Here is a 17,433-nt window from a genome sequence, read left to right on the forward strand (position 1 = left end):
TATTTCATACATCAGAAAAACTTTTTTTTTTCAATTTACATCGTTATGCCTTTTTTATAATGTGTTTTTTTTTTTACATTTCCAAATTCATGAACGTTTTTGTAAATTATCTCAAATTGTTATGCTTATAAATAGTACATGCACATTTTGTATGTAATGTTTAAATAATAAGAATACGTATTTAAAATAAACGCTTTTTCATTGTGATCTCAGGCTTTTGGACCCCACTGCTCATTAATGAAATAAATATGATCCCTTTCTCTGTATTACAGAACACATATATTGTTCACCAATGTAGCCGATGCACTGCGTGCATTAAGCGGGTAATTATAGAAGCACTCATGGATGTTGATGATGCCCACACACATCACGGACAGTCTCGCGAGAGCCATTATTGTATTTCATACATCAGAAAACTTTTTTTTTTTCAATTTACATCGTTATGTCTTTTTTATAATGTGTTTTTTTTTTTTACATTTTCAAATTCATAAAGTTTTTGTAAATTATCTCAAATTGTTATGCTTATAAATAGTACATGCACATTTTGTATGTAATGTTTAAATAATAAGAATACGTATTTAAAATAAACGCTTTTTCATTGTGATCTCAGGCTTTTGGACCCCACTGCTCATTAATGAAATAAATATGATCCCTTTCTCTGTATTACAGAACACATATATTGTTCACCAATGTAGCCGATGCACTGCGTGCATTAAGCGGGTAATTATAGAAGCACTCATGGATGTTGATGATGCCCACACACATCACGGACAGTCTCGCGAGAGCGACTGAGCGAGATCTCGCAGGCCTGTTGTGTTGTGAGAGAGACGCTGCGTGGGGGTTTTCGCTTGATGTCATTGCGTTTACGCCACCGTTTCTCATGCTTCTGCGGCGTCTTCCAGTCCTCTCTTTCCCCACATACACCCGTTTAACGACCGTTCGCGGTACACCGGCGGGATTTTGACGGGTTTTTGAGGACGATGCGGCGGCGCTCGAGCAGCTGCGGAGAAAGATGGACCGTAACACCGTCGATGAAAACGGCCCTCTACGGCTCTGAGTCGCTGTCTTAACGCATTCGCGGTTCAGTTCCCGCAGTCGAGAGCTTCTTCGCGATGGATATGTGCACGGCGAGCGGCAGCAGGCCCTCCGGATGGCAAACAAACCGCGAGGATCTGTAGCCTGCTAAGTTAGCTAGTAACAAGAAGAGCCCCGCAGTCAGTCACTATATGAGGATGATGAGGATGAGCATCAGCCCTGAGCTCTTGTTAGGAGGAAGATCAGGCACACAAGCTGATCTTTAAGGAGTTTGTGTTGTTCTCCAAGGCTGCTGGACTCCTAGCCATATCATATCGCGCCATATCATGCAGTCAGACTCGAGCAGGGACCGTCCTGTTTACTGACCGCTGCTGATAGCTCTACAGAGATTAGCTCAGTTCTTCACTCCTAAATCGGAGCCCAGGGCACCTGAGATGGATAAACTCACCATTATTTCAGGATGTCTCTTTCTGGCCGCGGATATATTTGCCATAGCGAGCATTGCCAATCCAGACTGGATCAACACTGGCGAGTCAGCAGGTGAGATATGAGATCAATAACTTTGTATTATAATGTCTTCAGATCTGGGAACAGCAAAGCTGCGAGCTCAGCTGTGTGCATCTCTAAACAGGCATTTCATGTTCATAGACCCGCTTTTTTCTCATCTGTTTTCAAGATTTTTACAAAAAATAAAATAAATAAATAAAAAATAATATATATATATATGTATATATGTATATATATATGTATATATATACATATATATAATCTTTGGGAATAAGATGTTTACACACAATAATAAGAATGCATTCAGATATCACACGAACCTTTGATTCTCAGATTTTTTATATATATATATTCTTTTATTTATAATAATATAATATGTAATACATGAACCATAGTGCTGAAAAGAATTCTTATATAACATTTGTTATTTAATGAAAACAATATTTAGTGTCACTCACAGGATTTAAAGTTGTTGCAATATAGCATCTATAGAAATGTCACTTTTTTTAGCTCACAAATAGTTAATGTAATGAAATATGAAACACTTTAATCTAATTTAAATATAATATATGAAGTTATTTGTATTTTGTCATAATTTAAGTTCAACTCTTCAACTTTGTTAGTCATTTATAATACATTTTGTGAGTAAATTCACTGTAAGATCATATTAAAAATCATTATCCATGGTTCAGGAGTGACTGAAATGTTTCAAAATTGCATCATGATTCTTTTGTAATGTTTAACCATATAACTCTGTCATCTGAGCACTAACGTCACAATGTCCAGCTTCAAACCTTTAAACGAATGAAGCTCAAGACATGCTTAGGTGAAATAATTGTTAGCGGTTCCTTGCATGTCTAGTTGTTCAACTGCTCTGTTTTGGTTATGTAGCAGTTTTATGTGCCTCTCGCAGCCGTGAGGACACCTACACCGTTATTAAGCATTTAAACCCATGACTGTTTTCAGATGTCCATGTGCAGGCGGCCTGTTGATAAACAGCTGCTCTTTGTTCAGCAAGCATGACTGCTTAGTAAGTGGGTCAGCAGGGGTTCAAGCACAATCCACTCAATTCAGCAAGAATAGCTGGCCATGGGGTGTTTTCTTACATGTCAAATGCTCCAGCGGTGAATCAGGTGCTAAAACAAGCAGCCATATGAACATATTCCTTTGTGTCTTTCCTCAGCCATCCAGCGCAAGGAGTTTTAGCACATGCTTCCTATCGAATTCATTTAGGCCACTTGTCTGAGGCTTTCTTATTGTCTGGAATAGACATTGTTGTTCCATGGTGTGTGTGTGTATGTATATATGCATGTGTATATGTATGCACACACATAAAGTAAATGAATCAGACATTAAGATCCATTGCATTATTTGATATTTTTTAAATGACAATTTAGCACATTGCACACACACACTAAATTCTCATTACTCTAATGTATCCAGGTCTTTTTTACATTTGAGTTTCATTTTGTTTTGTAGTTCTCATTCGCAGTGGTAATTCTCATTATAGATTTCAAAATAAGAGTTACACAACACGCACTGTCATCTTGTAGTCCTTGTTTATGCTGTTATAAAATGAGTTATGAAAGTAGATGATGGATCACACACACACAAAGATCTTTCAGACTCTTTAGTAAAGTCCATTGAGAAACATGTTTTGACGCACACACAGACTTAATATTATATGCAATATGTACGTTACTGTATGCTGAGTCTAAATGCATTATATAAATATAATGCACTTGTCAAAGAATGACTTGATGAAAACAGTACTGTAAAGCCCTCATAGATGCATTGTTTGTCTGTTTGTTTGATTGTGTCAGATTGTTCTTTTAGCCTGCCAAATGAAGAATTTAGAGTTCATTGTTTAGTACGTGACTGCATGCAATTCAGTAAATTAAATGGGCTACTTTGTGAGCCATTGTCAGATTGTTTCCTTCCTGTGAATGGTGAAATCATTAAAGTGTTTGTAGAGTCCCTGCCCTCTCTTTGATGTGGTCTATGACCAGAATGAGGCAGAATAATTGGCTGATGAGACATTGTTTCGGCTCTTTCAGAGAAATCGTGTCTTTGATCTAGGCCTACTTCTGGACATTTTGACTAAATGGTTGCATTGAAGACTTTTTTTCTGTCATTATTTGTTTGTTTTTGCCTGTGTTGATGGGTACACAAAGACATTTTCACACAGTTCAAGAAAGGTTGTTGTCTTTTTTGTTTGCTCTTATTATGCTTATAGTTTTTGGATCAAATAAAACCCTAACTTTAATTATTCAACTTTGGCACTTAATTTGTCCCACACCAGTTGTGCTACAGATATAGTTCGCTTAATACAGTTAAAATTTTCTGGAAATTTACCCTCAGGCCATCCAAGATGTAGATGAGTTTGTTTCTTCATGGAAACAGATTTGGTAAAGTTCAGCATTCCATCACTTGCTTACCGATGGATCCTCTGCAGTGAATGGGTGCCGTCAGAATGAGAGTCCAAACAGCTGATAAAAACATCACAATAATCCGCAAGTAATCCACATGACTCCAGTCCATCAGTTAACATCTTGTGAAGTGAAAAAGTTATGTGTTTGTAAGAGACAAATCCACCAATAACACGTTTTTATCTTAAAACTGTTGCTTCTGGCTAAAATATGAGTCTTCTATCCATAATATTGCTTAAGGTTTTCTCATGTGAATCAGGAGAGATATATGCACAAGCAGCTGTGCGAAAACAGTCCAAAACAGCTCTGAACAAATATATTGGTGGATTTTATGTGAGAAGACAACAAGATGGACTGCTTCACTGGATGAAGCATTATTATGGACTTGTATTTTAGCCAGAAGCAACCGTTTTAAGTTAAAAACATTGTAATGGTGGATAGGCTTGCCGCGATAGACGGTGCTGACGGTGATACCGGTGTTAAGCCGCAACACCGGTTACGTCATTTGCCCACCGCGTCACCGACCCCCACCGTCATTTAGATTTTTTTTTATGGTAATAAAAATCATTTACTTCAGTAAAAGTACAGACACTACAATTAAAAACTGAACGCGGCTGCTCAATGCAGCGAAACACACACACACACACACACACACATTACAGCTCTGTTCCACAGCCTACTAGGCTTGCCGCGATAGACGGTTCTGACGGTGATACCGGTGTTAAGCCGCAACACCGGTTACGTCATTTGCCCACCACGTCACCGACCCCCACCGTCATTTAGATTTTTTTTTATAGTAATAAAAATCATTTACTTCAGTAAAAGTACAGACACTACAATTAAAAACTGAACGCGGCTGCTCAATGCAGCGTGCCGAACGACAGTAGCATCAGATCAGATTTCATTTCTCCAGTGAGGAGGGTGAGTCGAGCTGACTGACAAGAAGAGTGGGGTGAGACAGACAAGACAATCGCGGATGATTTAGTTTCGAAACGAAATGCAAAAGCGCCTGTTTGGCAATATTTTGGATTTTGAAAAGCCTGTTGACTTTTGCCATTTATCTAAGGTGATTTGGGCAGTTTTTTAAAACATTCGTTTCTTATTTAATTGGTTCCACATTGTGGTGGATTTGTTTCTTACAAACATGCAGCTTTTCACTTTACAAGACATTAACTGATGGACTGGAGTGGTGTGGATTATTGTGATGTTTTTATCAGTTGTTTGGACTCTCATTCTGATGGCACCCATTCACCGCAGAGGATCCATTGGTGAGCAAGTGATGGAATGAAAAAAAGGAAATCTTTTTGATTGGCATTTACTGCTCCGATTCACATCTGCGGTGCCAGTGAGACAGCTGTAAGGATGGGATGTTTGCATTTGTTCACTTTTTCAAAAGAAAGCTACAGTTCACAGGCAGGAGTCATGGCAAAGACGGGAAATTATGCAGCGGAGACCTTCAGACTCAACCCGTGACTGAGAACCCAAGAGCTTGCAGGGACAAAACACGAGTTGGTGGTCGTAACATTTACAAAATGAAAAAAGCCCTCCGAGCCTTTTATTCCCAGAGAAACACTCTGAGTGAGAGGAATGATTGATTTGGCTCACTGTCTCCGTGTGACAGCATACAGTACTCATTTCACTCTCCAGGCAGGGAGCTGATTGTTTGGAGCTTGTTTTAGAGGTGTCGATGGCATTTTTAACAGTGCTGTTTCTGTTTGCAGAAAAATAAGCGCCCGACTAGAAATGCCACTTCCTCCCACTGTTTCTGAAGCACTTGCTCATGCAGAATTCTGACTCAAGAACAAAATATGAAAGTGTATTTTAAACTGGAGGATGTTTTCAGAACTGATTTTGAGTGGGAAATCTGCAGATTCCTTCTGAACTTTTTTTCCCTCTAAACTTTTTTTTTTTTTTTTTGCTTGTTGATGTTGGCACAGTCCTTGAAGTGGCAGATGCCTTTTTTGCCTCATGTAAAAGTGTTGATACCTTTTAGTATTAACAAGTTGTCAAAGGCAAATTTAAAGCATGATGTGATGCTTTATTTTAAATTATACTATTCAGTAAAAATTCCATATAGGTTTTTGACATGCATTTTCACAAACGCTTGACATGAACCTGTTCCTCCTGCTATTTATGCAAAGGTGTCACATAAAGTGCAACTGAAAGGAGGACCAAAGTACTTAATTTAAAGGTAGGGTAGACGATTTTGGAAAGGCTAGCAATAGCAAGCTAGCATTGAAAGCATAAGATCTCACCCTCTCTGCAAATCACTCTCCAAAGCCACGCCTCCTCCAAAATACACAGTGCACAGAGCAGAGTCTTAACAGCAAAACGATGAGAGACGATGTTGGTATAGGACTGAATGCAACGCTGTCAGATTATGTCTCATTCACTGCTGAGAAAACATCACAGTACAAAGCGCATTATGCATAATGCAATGCATACGTTGACAGGCAGGTAGGACAGCCTATCGTAGCCCTCGGACCGAGGGATATTATTGGACGAACAGTTTATGGTCCTATGCCTTCCACAGATGATATAAATACATTTAGACCACTTAACTTAGTGGTTGCTATCTGGATGTGAAGAGACTTTCAACCAGCATAACAAAAAATGTTTTTGAACCAAATCACCTACCCTGCATTTACTGATTAAAAGAATAAATTAGATGAAAACCTGTATTTAGACTTTAGAAAAGTGCATTTACCCAGGAATAATAATTCAGCGCATTGGATATCAAGATGACAGCACAGTTTAAGGATGCATTTCTGTGCAGTATGGACAAATACATGTTTGACATAAATTTTTTTACTGAAGCATCATCTGTGTTAAGATGAAAACACATCTCGAGCCTCCTGTGTTGCCATCTTCACTCAACAGAAACTCTACATGCATGCACTGCAGTGATGTGTTCTACTGAATTGACAATGTAAATTCTGTTAAAAACCATTCTGTCATCTAAGCCCAAACCTCTCTCACTTTCTCATATTCTTATTGTCAAAGCCCTGCTCTTATTGGAAGCTGAGAACATAATCAAATTAGACCAAATATTTAATAAACAAGCATGCGAAAGGGGCAGACCATTAGTAGATTTTGGTGAATGCCTGGCGTTCCGGTTCTGCAAAAACCCGTGGAGCTTTCTTAAGGCTCGGATTCCATGTGGGCCTGTTTTTTTTTTTGGTCCCATTCATTGTATTTCATTGAGCTACATACTGAGGAGCTCTTAGGAAGAGGTTTTTATGAAAAGGACTGACGTGCTCTCAGCAATGCTTATCCGAATACATGAAAGGAATAATAAGCGACTGAAAGAGACAGACCTCTTGAAAAGTGATGAGGCCGGTCTGTTTATGCCACTGATTCATGGCTGCTTGAGAAAATAAAGCCCATCTCGCTGACTCAGTTCAACCTGCAGCGAACATTTCTAGGGTCTTGCTGCTCCAAGATTGACCGTATTTATTTCCTTATTTAATGTCCCGGCTTTTATTTTATTTTAAATGTAATTTAAAGCTACTGAGATGTATACCTAAATTATGAAATAACACACACACAAACTACTTAATTCTAAAAAATATTTGAAAAACTTTTTGCATTACCTTTGAACAATATTCACTAATACTAACCAATATTTTCCTCTGTATTCTTAATCAGCGTTTTATGATCTAATCTAGTCCAGAAGGACTGTGTCCAGACAATACAAAGTACTGCAGCAAAGTGACAGACAACATCAATATTCACTAGGGATGCACCGAAATGAAAATTCTTGGCCGAAGCCGAAACCAAACAAAATTAAACACTGGGCCGAAGGCCGAATACCGAAAACACGGTTTTTCTAGTTTTTTTCCCCATGTATTTTGCCAATTTTTTTTCACCATTGCATAAATTGAAAAGCCAAAATGTGCTTTTTACTGTTTTGTCTTGCTTTTCAAAGAAAAAAAAATCAATTACAAAACAACAATTTAAAACTATTTAACACTGAACATTTTTTACATTCTAGCAGACACTATACCAACAAAGCACAATTTAACTTAAAATTAATAAGTTAGTAAAATAATAATTTTTGGCCATCACACCCCCTTCTTGAATCAGGCATGAATTTGTTTTTTTTTACTGTACAATTAAAAGCAGGCTTGCTGAAGAAGAGACTTCTTTTAAAACATTAGAAAATATTACAGATCCTAATTTGAACACTATGTGTGAATGTTATAATAAATGTATTAAAACAGAGCTGTTGTAATTATTATCATCATTATTGTCTTACTACTTATTTTATTTTACAGAACAACAGCAGCCGAACACCGAAATTTTTTTTTTTTTTTTACTATTTTCGGGCCGAATAATTTCGGTTGCCGAACATTCGGTGCATCCCTAATATTCACCTTAAAGACCGTTTCCACAAAAAAAACAGCTGCAGAGAACTTTACAAAGCCAGCATCTATGAAAGAGCTACAATTGCTCAAAGTTTAATCACAGACACCAATGTTAAAATGCAAAAAAAAAATACATTGTCAAAATCATAGAACCTGGACAGTTGGAGCACCAAAATGAGTTTCAACATCTGCCCTGGCCAGACAAGTCACTTGACTTGAATATTGAATACAAACCAATGTGGGCAGTTTTGAAGAGGAGCGTGAGAAGCAGATTCCCTCCACCAACATCTCTACAGCAATTGGCAGATGTTCTGACATTCAACTGAGTAGGGATGCTCCGATCAGGATTTTTGCAGCCGATACGGAGTACCGATTTCTTGTCATGGTGATCTGCCGATTCTGATGCTTCAAGCTTTATATAGACGGTTTCATTGGGAGCACGCGCCTGGCCCGAAGTTAACTTCCGGTCTGTGTTTGTTTATCAGTCTGGCTATGGCGCTGGCTACAAACGCAGTTAAAGTGATGAGTAGACTGAAGTTGGGCTCGGGTGGTTGTGCTGTGGGATGTGTTTCCCATACATTTATTTATTTGTGGTGCTCGCAACAATATCAAAACTGACCGATTTTCCAAAAGGCTTCGTTGAATAAACATGAGCATATACTGCACGTTTAAAAATCAAAACGAGGCGCGGGTGTTTTTATATCACTGTATTTCTGAAGGAAGACTATCTTTAGAAAATTGTCGATGTCATTTTCATTTCATCTTGCATGTTATTTGTCTGACAAAGCAGCGGTTGTGAGCTCAGCGCTGCTTTGTGTACAGCCGTTACCGGGGAAACGTCTGTTTCTCTCATACAGTCTATGGTTTCTCCCGCTTTAAAGCACCTCCTGCTGGCAGAGAATGAATTTGCATTTTCAGTAAGTCCGTCTGATTTACGCAGCAAACATATTTAGCTTTTCCTATATCCACGGGCGCTGCGGATAATCCGCGGGTCGGGTAATAAAAAATCCATTCTGATTATTTGCGGGTGGATAAAATAAATCATAAATGATGCAAATGTTAACTACATTTTTTTTTAAATAATTTTTTTTCATGAGGCAGACGATTTCGTGTGTGTGTGTGTTCGTTCGCCTGATCGGGAAGTTGCAGTGACAGAAATGGTTACATTCCAGATAAAGTTTGAAAAGAGTAAAGCCTGTGTTAATGCTATTTAGTAGACTAATATGGCCAAAGAAGATATTTGGTTTTATAAATAAATTTTAAAAGCAGCCCACAATCAGCGTGTTATGTTACCGTTATCCCTTACGGCTCCGACAAGGTTTTGTTCCGTCCTCCACGCTGTGCCAACTCACAAAAGACTATTTTTAGCCAATCAGCGTGGAGAGCCGCTTCAGAAACGTGCCGCAGCTGGCTGGTATAAACACAAGCATTAGTTCCCATGGAGCCGTAACGTGCCGCAGACGTGTGCAGTGAGGTGCAGATCAGCTCTAACGTCACTGAATCTGCTGTTAAAAATGAACCATCATATTAGGGCTGCACGATAAATCGCATGCGATATTTAATGCGCATCTTGTTAGTAAAGCCGGTTCTGTAATCAGCGGTAAATCGGGTAAAGCGGTAAATTTAGCGCAACTTGTCAGTGAACAACGGCTCTGTGTAGTAAATGCTGCTCCATGTGAAAGCACGCACGTGATGGAGATTTACTGCTGATTACAGAACCGGCTTTACTAACAAGATGCGCATTAAACATCGCATGCGATTTATCGTGCAGCCCTACATCATATAATCATGCAAAACATTCACGACAAATAGCAAATTTTTCATTGTTTATCGAATCGTCATAGCATTTCCACACCAGCGATGACATGACTGTGGCGCCAAATAATTGTATGTCCCCACGCATCATGTACGTCGTCACGCGTTGACGTCATCAAATTGCGATCGGTTCGTGAGATTGGCCAAGTGTAGTGAGTACCAATCAAGTCATAAAATGTGATTATCTGCCGATACCGATCTCCGGCCGATCGATCGGAGCATCCCTACTGTTCAGATGTCATACAGATCTGTTGTAAGAAGGTTGGAAGCTCTATTAAAGGCAAGTGGTGGTCAAACGCCTTTATAAAGAAATATTGCCAGTGTTTCCCACGTGTTGGCATTATTTCGTCCAACAGGCATCAAGACAGTTTGTCCATATTGTCTTTTTTGGTAGTCTGTAGTTTGCCATCAACTGTTAAGCCCATTCATCTTTTTTCAAGTTTGGTTTTGGTAAAATCTTGTAATGCTTCCAGCAGTGAATACATTTTCCTTGTGTTTACTGTGGGTTCATCATCTGTGTGCGTCTGAGAGAATTCAGCGCATTAAAAAAGAACAAGCCTGTAGCGCCGCATACGGCCTCCGCTTTCCACCCACTAGGGTTCAGAGGCTGTTTGACTCATCTCCATAGCGCTCCATATCTCCAGAGCTGCTCAGCCTGCACTAATGAGAGTACAGCAATGCTCAGGAAGCAGATGCATTTGCTTAATTTCCTGTTGTTTTACGCACAGGCTGTGAACAGGAGAGTGGTCCAGAGTGTCTGAATGTGTCAAGCCGCTGTTGAAATGGAGTCTCCCAAAGGTTACCAATGTTTACCGCTTTATCTTTCAGTGAAATGCAAACAGTGCCCACTTATTGTGAGAGAAACCCCTCACTCATAGCTTATTCACCAGTGGCATGTAGTTGTTGAGTATTTTTCAGTTAAAGGTAGGGTAGACGATTTTGGAAAGGCTAGCAAGAGCAAGCTATAGCATTAAAAGCATAAGAATCCACCCTCCCTGCAAATCACTCTCCAAATCCACGCCTCCTCCAGAACATATGAATGAACACGATGAGAGACAGCATTGGTGGAGGACTGAATGCAACACTGTCATATTACCTCATGTCTCATTCACTGCTGAGAAAACATTACAGTACCAAGCGCATAATATTACAATAATAATGCCTTTAATTCAGTCTGCAGTAGCCTAATGAATGCGCTGATGATGTATTGTAAGGCTCATGCAATTGGCCCAATGGAGCTATCCAATGGTGGCGGAAGGCTTCCATGTTCAGTCTTTTCAATGTGTAAAGTTATTTAATTTAAGTTAAATTCTAATCTGACTCCATTTTATTATGACCTCAAATTTAGGTTAGAATGCCAATTATCAATGATCATTCATAGGATAATTTATCTAAACATCTGATTATTCTATTTAACTCTTTATTTTGTTGAATCTTATTAATCTTATTCCTATAACAGTTTGAGTCTCGTACCGGCTAGTATACGGATCTCATACTCACAAACTCGTCAGTCTTGGTCATTAGACCGAGGCAACTGATTAATATTCTAGATGGCCCGTGCCATACTTTGCTCAATACATATTTTTCCCTTTCTTTTTCTAATACACTGCAAGACTTAATGATGCCTTCAAGTGCATCTCGAACTTCCAAGTTGGCATTTGTTATTATGTCATGTAATGCATTCAAGTTAAAAAAGAAAGTAGCCTAAACAAGGCAAAAGATTAATGGTGTGAACAATAAACCCAAATTACTACATCTGAATTCAAAATGATGTAATTGTTATACATGGCATTAAAACTTGTTACATTTGTCTTTGTTTTTGAATGTTGAGTTTTTACACGACAGACATGCTTTCTGCTTACTCATCTCTATATGGAATATAGATACATTGTACATATTGATGTATTGAGCAGGTGTAATTTGTGTACAAACTAGGTATGTGAGCTATGACTAATTTCACTGCATATTAAAAGGAATGGTACTGACTAGTCAACTAGTCTAAAAGTAAGAAACCCTCAGAAGACAGTAAAAAATGTGTATATGTGATCCATTTGAAATACTTAAACTATGAATCAAACTGTCAACATATTATTCCACTTATCTCATTATCCGAATTGATATTATTTTCCATCATATGGTTAAAATTTGCAACAATGATGGCAACAAAAGCAGCAGATAGGATGAATGAGAATGCAGATTCACTCTCTGACAGTAGTTTGCACTTTTGGACAAGCAGAAATACAGTGGTTACCATGGTTTCCCCTGTAAACAAAGTAGTGCTGCACATATAAACACTATTTTATTAGGCATTATATGGAAATAACATGGAAAGAATGACAACAAAACTTTCCTGAAGAAAGTCGGTTCCCTTTCATTCATAATGTTTCCCCCCCCTTTAAACTGGTAAATGCACTACAGGGCTCTACACTTACTTCTCTTTTTAGGAGCGCTTGTGCTCCTAATTAAAAACATTTAGGAGCACGGTCAAAAATTTAGGAGCACCTTCTAATCAATAATCAAAAAAATTCTAATAAAAAAATTAACCTTCCCATTACGAGGTGATATTTGACTCCTTAAAGTGATTTACAGGGAATTTAGTTTATTACCTTTGTAATGGCATTTATCTAACTTTATTAAAAGCATGTAAACTTTTGTCAAATTCAAAAAAATATATTTATAAGCTTTTTAACATTTCTAATTAAAACAACAGAATAAAAACAAGTAGAATAAGAATAAGTTGCCAATCAAATGAAATCAGTATTTAAGAAATACACTTGTACTAGAGAGATGGCACAGAACAACACAAAAGTGGCTTGTATGTGTATTTTCAGACGTTTAATGAGGCTCAGAGGTCGCATGAGTGCAATTAAATTCATAAATTCATGTTGAGGTTAATGTTTTAAATATAAAATTTTGAATATAGAAATATTAAATGATTTAAATAACAGAAAAGATACTTTAAAAATGAAACTAAAATGCCAGCAGGTGGCGGTAAGTCACTGATTTTATCACTGAATCATTCATTTAATTGATTCGTTCGAACGGCACGAAGTATGTGACTGTCTTTATGAATGGGTAATTGAATCATTGACTCACTTGAATCATTGAAACGCTGTGTTTGAATGGAGATGCGCAGCGGCTCAGCTGTTCTTTGTTTTAAACTATTTTCGTTGACGAAATAGAGCAAAATAAGGCAATAGTGTTGTAGTCAGACAATATAAGTCACTTAATATTAACTTCTTGTTCAATGAACTGTTGTATTAAATCTATCACATTTGCAAACTCCCTTAATAATCATTAAAAGCTGTCACTCATCTTAGTTCATCTCGATCTCACAAAACTCCATTATAATCAACGAAGCTCCTTACACTGCAGAATGAATCTCTTATTTACACTGTCTACACTTTGTTTGTTATAATGAGAGGATACGTCTGTGATACATTACCCAACGCTGCAAAAACACGTTGTAAGTACGTTAGAAACCTTTGAAGCTCCCTCATCGCAAACATAAATGCTGATCGGGTCAGTCGCACAGGTGCTCCTAAATATTTTTTCATAGTCGCACGCAGTAGTTTCCAGTCGCAAATGCGACTGAAATGGTCGCACTGTAGAGCCCTGCACTACCACATTTTGCTCGTCTTGCAAGCTGGCATTTCTCTAAACCCGAAGCTAGTGGCACTAAGAAAAAGCATGCATGCAAGATCTGAGCTGAAAGGAAATCAATCTGTTTTCTGCTTCTGATATCCAAAATAATCTATTATTTTTTAAAAACATAACATTGAAATGACTTCATTTCGACTAGTATCCCAGTGTCGACTTGCAGCTGCATTTCCGTTTAGTTGACAAGTCTTGCACATCACTAGTACCAACTAGCATTTTGAAAAGACGAATATTTCCACAAATCTGAAATTTGGTGTCAGTAGCTTTATGAACGATTTACATGAAGCCCATTATGGGTATTATAGATCAGTGTTTCTGCCATCTTTCAAATCAACATGCCCCTTTATGTCGTCACAACTCTGTAACTTGTGTATCTTGTACTTGTGAATTATGTTTTTCCAGTTGCAAGTACAACTTTGCTTGGTTATTCATGAGCTCATAATTACCATTTCTAACTCCACTTAAAGGACTCATAATGCACATATTTTTAACAAAAAGTGCATTTGAGCTCTTGTGCAGTCGTCAGATAGCATTGAATCAAAGAGTGACTAGCTGTGAGCATAATTACAGCTTTGACGTTTCTGATATTAAGCCATATAGAATGTTTGTTTCCGTTGTAAGTTGTTTATTTTAAGGAAAAAGCTGAAAAAATGGTGGACATGGGCACAACCTGAAAATTCCTTTTTACGTGTATTTACTAAAAATATTCCCAAATACATTTACTAAATTTGATTTCAGGTAGGTTTTTTGAGGACATGTGTTCCTTGATAATCACAAACAAAAGTTTGAGTCATTGACATGTTCTGCTGAATAGTATATTTCTAGTTTCCAGTGAAGGCTTCTTGGGAATTTGGCAGAGCTTCCACTTGCTCCACGTTTATTTATCCAGATGTGTTGTTCTAAATGACGCTGTTTTGTGTGTGCGCATGTGTTTTTGGGAAAGGACTCAGTGAGTTTGTGCCCTATGAATGTCTAAACTGCAGTTGTGGGTGCGATTCAGTGTTGTCTTTCATGTTAGTGTACCATAGCGTGCCAGCTGGTTGTAATGATGGAATTAGATGTTGAAGTTGTGAATCAGCAGGGGATTGGTGGGTGATGAGGGAAATGTTTACCGGATGCAGACACTAGTCTTTATCAAGCCCTTTAAAGGCTTTCTTCCCACCAAGACAAAATGCTTCTTTCCCATCATCAAACTCTGGCTTAAACTCAAAGTTCTGTTTTTCATTTGCAACCCTGCAACGGCTCATGATGATAAAGCCGAGCATAAGTCAACTTTCTTGCTTTATAAAATGTGAAAATCCTCTAGAGCTTGTAATGCAGATGAACTTATTTTGCCTGAAGCAAAATGAATACATCTGTTTATTGAACTAATTGAATTCATAGTGCTGTAATGTGCACGCTAAACAATGTAAACCAAGTAGGTTTTCTCAACTGGGAAAAAATAAAAAATAAAATAAAAGTCCAAATTAGATGGCTGTAGTTGGTTCATCCTCAGAACACACAAAGATATTTAGAAAATATTTAATTAAATCTGAGAGATTTCTTTCTATCCATTAAAAATCTATCGACCCAAAACTCTATTATTTCTACTTGTGTCATTGCTTAATTAGTTTATACCATGGTGTCCAAGTTGGTATTGAGAATTGTGACATTCCACTGGCATTGGTATCAATTCCTGAAATTTTGGTACAATATTCTTTTGTCGGTGTAGCTAAATCTGTCTAACTGGGAGAGGTGCTGAGTTATCTATCATTCTGACTGTATGTGGAGTAAAGGACAGGATTTCCTTAGTTCTTCCATGTCAGGGATGTTTTCTTGGTGGATTCTCCACAATCTCCTACCTGTTTTCCAGGGCGTAATGTGAATTCTTCCTCTAAGTGAACCCTGGTTCAGTGATGCATTTGAAGCACTAGACCTGCTCTTGGCCTTCACAGACAGCGGGCACCAGTCTTGAGTATCAGTGCCAGCAGGCGCGTTCATCACTAAAGTGATCTGGATGTTGTTGTGCTTGACAGATATCAAAATCATGCAAATGTTGTTTTTCACTCCAGAGGAGAGCTCAGCAGCATGTGACTGCTACCAGATGTAAGCTCAAACAGTGACGAGTCAGTTTAACTGATTAAGTGTCTCCCTTGTTTTTCTGCTCGATAAAGACTAGAGGAATCCTACACACTTCAAGATGGCCAAAATGCATGCCAGCATGGGCATAAACAAAACTCCCAGTCAGGCTGAAATGCAGTGAGACCTAAAAATGAGAGCACTTGTGTGTCAAAAACAATTCAGTTAATGTGTTTACATTTGATGCCATATATTGTGTGTAGTATGTACTCAGAAGGACATACAAGCACATCACATGAAATGGATCTTCAGGAAACTTAACTGAAGTTGGACTTTCCCAGCCACAAAAAAATGTATTATTAAATTCATTAATGTTGGCAAAAACTAGAATAAAATGGAATGAATGTTATCAGTGTGTATATAAGTAAGTTACATTTGCGCAAAACTTTTGCAATATTTTTTAAATGTCGATAAAAAAAACGATGTTTCCATTTCCATTAACCGATGTTATGTGACTAAAACCTTGTGCCTTTGTGTGTTGTTGATTGTGGATGTAGATGAAGCCCTGCTTGCTGCACTGTGCAATCTTTTTTTAAATGTCATTAAAAAACTATTGCGAAAGGACAATGTTTACATTAACCGATGTTATGTGACTAAAATGTAATTTTTTCCTCTTGCGATAAGTCATGATGACCGATGTTGGTAGGTTTATGTATATATCAGCCACCGCATTAGCCATTATTTTTAATCGAAGGAGACGTAGATGTGTATCTTTAGCAAAGCAGTGTGGAGAGCCGCTTCTGGGGCACTTTTGAAACATGCCACGGTGCGTTAACACAAGCATTGACTCGAGTGATGGCGATCAGCTCAGGTGGCCATGTCGGAAGCCGTAATGCGCTGCAGATGTGTGCAAGGTAAATAAGTAAATTAATTCTATTCAAGCATTAATGGCAAGGAAAGCCCTTTATACTTGAGAGGACCATGTATGAGGTGTTTCTTGGAGGTTATAGTACAATAAAGAATGATCATGTGACTTTTACGTACACCAGGGGCCGGATTCATGAAACATTCTTAAGAAGAAATTTCTTCTTAACTGCCATTTTCTTCTTATTTTTTGTGATTAGCCTATGTGTGACGCTACTTTTTGCTGTCTTCAAAACTCAGTAGCAACTCTAAAATGAGTCAGATAGGGAGCTTTAATTGAACGCTTTTCATTTTAGCTTATAAATACGACATAATCTTTGGCAGTATTCAGCGCTCATGAATGCGCAGGACGCGTTTGCTGTAGCAGCGCGGACAAACATACCGGAAGAATTCACTCAGATGAGAGCGCAAAAATACAGCACAAAAATGAATGAAACATATCGCTGCAGCTTGAGACGGGCTATTTTAAAAGTAACTGTTCAAAAACACGGCGCATTAAAAACGAGAAGCTGAGTGCCAGTCAAACTCGCGACGAAAACAGTGTGCGTGCTTATTCAGATTATTAGGGTAATATGCAGGAAGCGCAAAAAGACAATAAAGTGTGAGTTTATCAGTGCGTCATGTATTCACTCAGATAA

At 38.1% G+C, this 17,433-nt stretch overlaps 1 protein-coding gene across 2 annotated transcripts in view; it reads left to right on the forward strand.

The window, feature by feature from the left end:
* The first annotated feature begins 807 nt into the window (after positions 1–807).
* mosmoa (modulator of smoothened a) overlaps positions 808–17,433 on the forward strand; it is a 44,948-nt gene continuing 28,322 nt past the window's right edge. For both annotated transcript variants that reach the window (XM_016470208.1, XM_016470137.1), the window contains exon 1: positions 808–1,575. In XM_016470208.1, coding sequence (XP_016325694.1) covers positions 1,470–1,575 — 106 coding nt within the window. In that variant the 5' untranslated portion in view covers positions 808–1,469. The remainder of the gene's footprint in view (positions 1,576–17,433) is intronic.

This window comes from Sinocyclocheilus anshuiensis, unplaced genomic scaffold (assembly GCF_001515605.1).
Source record: "Sinocyclocheilus anshuiensis isolate Anshui unplaced genomic scaffold, SAMN03320099.WGS_v1.1 scaffold173, whole genome shotgun sequence".
Lineage (NCBI taxonomy): Eukaryota > Metazoa > Chordata > Actinopteri > Cypriniformes > Cyprinidae > Sinocyclocheilus > Sinocyclocheilus anshuiensis.